This window comes from Barbus barbus (assembly GCF_936440315.1).
Source record: "Barbus barbus genome assembly, chromosome: 12".
NCBI lineage: Eukaryota > Metazoa > Chordata > Actinopteri > Cypriniformes > Cyprinidae > Barbus > Barbus barbus.
In genome coordinates this window covers 481,670-486,628 of record NC_136740.1, presented here as the reverse complement: position 1 = coordinate 486,628, position 4,959 = coordinate 481,670, and the positions used below count along the sequence as shown (strand labels likewise).

Here is a 4,959-nt window from a genome sequence, read left to right as displayed (position 1 = left end):
CACTGCTTATGATGATATTTTAGGCCTATATTTGGCTACACTTCATGAAAGATACTATGAGACCGGCTCTGCTGTGATTTTGTAAGGCAATGAAAATGGAGAAACTGGTGCCTGTCTTCTTTTCCACTCTAGCGGCTGCCAGACGTGTCTTATGAAAGATAAACCTTTTTTTTTCTTTTTATGGAGGAAACAGTAATATAATGTGCTGCCTACAAGACAAGGACTGCACCCACGTGAAGCTGCACCGAGGGTACTTACACTGTAATATCTGAGCTTTCTTTGCTGCAGTCTTCAGAGACAGACAGGTTTCTCTCCACTTCTTGTCTGACACCCCTCCCTCTGGAGAGCAGATCTGGCCAAAGAGCCCTGCTGAGCTGTTCATCGGCCGCTCTGGAAACTCCCACACCACCAGCGAGAGCACAATGCAGAGTCTTCTATTGGGTGTGCAACAACAGCAAAGCTTCGTTTAAATGCATGCACTTCCAGAGCCACTTGGTTTGTTTATATGCATTCTTAAATGCACTCACATATATTGCACTGTGCGTGTGGGTGCAGTTTTATGGCAGAAATATCATGCATGCAGTCATTAGCAGCCCATCCCCCTCTCTGAGAGCCCAGACTGTCTGGGGAAGGGGAGGAGAGTCTGCCAGACAGCCAGCCAGTCACTGAGTGCATCACGCCACACGGATCACCTTTCAGTGCGCGCTGTGGAGATGCGCCTGTGTGCATTCATAATCAAGAGCATGTGAACTCCAGTGACCTGGCACACGCACATTAAATTACTGTCACCGTTCATTTACACATAAACTTGCTCAGATATAACAACCACTTAAGTACCGCGCAGCTACTTTTATGTGAGCGTTAAAAAATCGTTGAGGCAGGTGATGTGCTTTGCGAGTCCAAACAGACGGTTCATGTGGAGCACTGAGAGACACGCCCACTTATGCAAATGAGAAAGAGTCAACGGCGCAGTGTTTAGGGTTCAGTTCCAGCTGAGTTTATTTCCTTTATGAAAAAGTTCTGTACAGGAGTATATGAACAATCTGACAGGCAGTGACTTGACACGATAAGCTGGCATGTTATGGCATGATTAGACAAAACAAGATTTCTACACAGCATATTGCACAGAATGGATGAAAATAAAGTTAATATATTTCAACTGTATATATAAAAATCCTTAACAAGCATCTTGAAATTAAGAAAAGGCTACGCAAGGATGTATAAAGACAGTGCCTGTCGAGATAAAGCGCAACAACATACATAAACACAATCTTCTGCCTATGATACAGCTGTACAAAGATCCTTTTTTCCCTTTGCTTTTTTTCTTTTTTTAACACAACAGCTATAAACCTGAATCGGAAATACAAATCTATTCACCATGCCTTAAGATACTAAAACAATTAGCTATACTTATGCGACAAGTAGAAAAGATGAAATATTCAAAGACAATGAGGAGCGCAGCACATAATCGTCTCGAAACTCAAATGGATCATTTCAATGTGTATCGACTTCCATCCAGTGCTTTCTCAAGATATAAAACACCAAGAACATCGCTCGCTTTAAAGCTACAATCGGTTTAATTCGGCACGCTCAGAGAAAATACAACAACGAAGCACATGTTGGCTTGAACTGGGGTTTGGAGAGAGAGTGAGAGAGTGTGTGTGTGTGTGTGTGTGTGTGAGTGAGAGTGTGTGTGTGTGTGAGTGAGAGGGTCTGTGTCTGTCTGTCTGTCTGTGTGTGTGTGTGTGTGTGTGTGTGTGAGTGAGAGGGTCTGTGTGTGTGTGTGTGTGTGTGTGTGTGTGAGTGTCTGTGTGAGTGAGAGTGTGTGTGTGTGTGTGTGTGTGAGTGAGAGGGTCTGTGTCTGTCTGTCTGTCTGTGTGTGTGTGTGTGTGTGTGAGTGAGAGGGTCTGTGTCTGTCTGTCTGTCTGTGTGTGTGTGTGTGAGAGAGTGAGTGAGTGTGAGTGTGTGTGAGTGAGAGAGTGTGTGTGTGTGTGTGTCTTTAAGACGCCTGCAGATTGAGACTGTAAACATGAAACAGGAGGTCGATTTAGAAACACCGACCCACCTGGCTCTTCAAATTAGGAGATTCAAAACACCGATCGACCCCCCCCCCCCCCCCATTTATATATATATTTGTACAAAAATACACTGAGAAAATAATCAAACGTTTCCTCTGTTTAAGTGTCAAAAGTCTACATTTAAATATAAAAACGAAGGTTAAACTCTAGCCCTTCTTCGGAGAAGGAGACAGACAGACGCGGGGATCCTACAAGAACATAAGACGAACAGTTTGGCCAGTATATAAATACATCCATATATAAAACATGGCATCTGAAGAACACAGACAAGAAACAGCCATGACTAAATTAACAGTATTTCTCAACAGCTTCGGAAACTTAAGCGTTTTGGTCCTGAATAATAGAAAGTAGTATATAAAGTTTAGCACAGATTTGAGTTTGTGTTTGAATCCTGAATGAAAACAGCTGGTGATTTCTTTTCTTTTCTGTTCCTGCGAGTAGGAAATCAAACACAGCGCCATCTATCCATGTAAATAACCCTAACGCTATTTAACTGTTCGACAGTCTGACAGAAACCTCAATACAAGAGAGGACAGATAACATGCGTTCTTTTTTTCCTTTTTCTTTATGTAAAACACGGCTTGCCTTCGGTCAACCCACCTTGTTCATAAACCCGCCGTGCTGGAAATCAGCCTATATTTCAGTACCTCTATAAACAATCAAGTCCACGAGGCGAATGGTTAAAGTTCATAAACGTCTCTTTTGAAGTAAAAATGATTAAACAGACGACCAAAGCCCGCCTTCGTGTTCGTGCAAATCAATCACAGTTTTCCAGTTCAGAACGTGTTTTCTCAAGCACTCCTGGTGAATTTCTTCCTCTCGCTCCGAGCGCGGGGAAATGACTCCGGTCCTGCCGCGATAAAGCGTCTGACGCGCGGCTTCGCTTTTCCATCCTGTCCGCGTTTCACCAAAGCCCCGCAGCTTCTGGAGCCCTCACACGGTGGCTTATTTTACAAACAAACACACTTGTCTGTTATCCCTTGTGTTTGGTGTTCTTCCTCGGACGCATTTGCTCTAGTTCAGCACGTGAGCCGTGAACACCAAGTTAGAAATGGTGGACTCCAGCCAGTCCCCAGAAATCATCTCGCTCACCTCCGGCGTGCAGTAGTCGGGGAACTCGAAATGAGAAGCCCCGGACTCGAAGTGCATGTCAAAGTCTCTGTCCAGCACCGACGAGCCGATGCTTCCCAGGGACATGCTATCAAAGCCTGGGCTCGGGTTAACGTCCAGCATGTCATCGTCGAGCTCCTCGTCAGAGGAAGAGGAGAACTGCGACGAAGAGGAGGAGGAGTGCGACGCGGACGGAGCGGGCGACGACGCCCGTATGCCTGTGTACCGGTGGCGGTCCGAGGACGCGCTGCTGGGTGAATCGGCGCCCTCTTTGCCGCTGCTGGCTCCGTCCTCGTACAGACTCAGCGGGTCGCTGGACTCGACGGAGCTGCTCAGCGTCGGGCTGCCGGGCACAGCTGCCGAGGACGGGCTTATGCCGCTGCCGCTTGCAAAAATGTACACCCGCTTCGCCTTCTTGTCAGGAATCTGCTTGGAAGCCGACGCAGACTTGGATTTGTAGAGAGAGTGGTGATCCGCGGGGAACGCTGCCTTGGCGCCGGCCAGGACTATTTTGTGCGGCTTGCTCGTGGATCTGGAGCTGCCGCTCTTCTTGGCCGGTTTGGAGACGGCAGTGGCGCAGCTGCTGCCGCTGATCTTCTCTCCCTTCTCGCTCGGCTTGGAGCCGCTCGACTTCACCTTTTTTCGCGGCCGGTACTTGTAGTCGGGGTAGTCTGCCATGTGCTTGAGCCGCAGGCGCTCCGCCTCTCGGATGAAGGGGATCTTGTCGCTGTCTTTGAGGAGCTTCCAGCGCTTGCCGAGTCTCTTGGAGATCTCCGCGTTGTGCATATCCGGCGACTGCTCCATAATCTTGCGCCTCTCGATTTGAGACCACACCATGAACGCGTTCATTGGTCTCTTGATGTGACCGCTGGGGGTTTTGCACCAGCCGGGGTCAAGCTTGTCCGCGCCGGACTCCGTGGAGCCGGGGGTCGGGGAGGAAGCCATGTCCAGATCCAGCGCGCCGGAGTCGGACGAGTCCCCAGCAAACAGCGCATCTGGGTTTTCCGTGGTGCTTGTTTTCTGGACCATCGCTACAGCGGTCTGAGAGCGCGCACTCTCAAGTTCAACGTGTCGCCAAAGAAAACTGTCTGATAATAGTCCTGAGGAGAGCTGGTGCACCACACACACGCTTTCAGTCGTGCTCAGTGCGGTGGCTTGGCGTGTCTAAAGTTCTGTTTCGGGGCTTTATCATACAGTTCACGGAGCTGAAACCGCGTCCGCTTTCCACAGTGTCCGTGCATCCAGTAATAATGCTGTAGCAGTCGATGAGCCGCGGAAAGTTTGTGTGTGAGCGCAGCTGTGCGAGGGCTCAGGGTTAGTGTGTGCGGCGCTGCGACGCAGCAAAGCTCTGCTCGAGTTTCGGAAGATATCTGACTCCTTCTGCATATCCTTCCCCTTCAAACCATGCGGGAAAACCAGGATGCAATGCTAGCACAAGTGTCCGTCTCTTAAAAGAAGTCTGTAAGTTTCAACACACTTCTATTCTCTGCCTCATGCGGCTTTATCCGTTTCCAATAGTATAATAGCGACGGCAGCCGGCCAATCAGCGGCTGTCTCTACCCTTCCCCGAGCCAAAAACACGCCCACTCTCTTTTCATTGGCGCAAAAAGGAATCTAATAATAATCAGCGCGTGCAATGAGGATCTTTGGGTCTGACCTCATTCCAGTATACACGACAAACTTAGTTTTAAAGGTACACGCTGATGTGTATTTTTCTTTTTTTGCATGAGGACAAGGGAGGCGTGATCTTTTAAACCTTAGAAATAAAAAC

The 4,959-nt window shown here is 48.3% G+C and overlaps 1 protein-coding gene across 1 annotated transcript; it reads right to left on the bottom strand.

Moving 5' to 3' along the window:
• LOC306877924 (transcription factor SOX-4-like) lies at positions 1–4,679 on the bottom strand. The gene has a single exon (XM_079429970.1). The coding sequence runs from the start codon at positions 4,215–4,217 to the stop codon at positions 3,093–3,095; it is 1,125 nt and encodes a 374-aa protein (XP_079286096.1). The 5' UTR covers positions 4,218–4,679; the 3' UTR covers positions 1–3,092.
• Between the last annotated feature and the right edge of the window lie 280 nt (positions 4,680–4,959).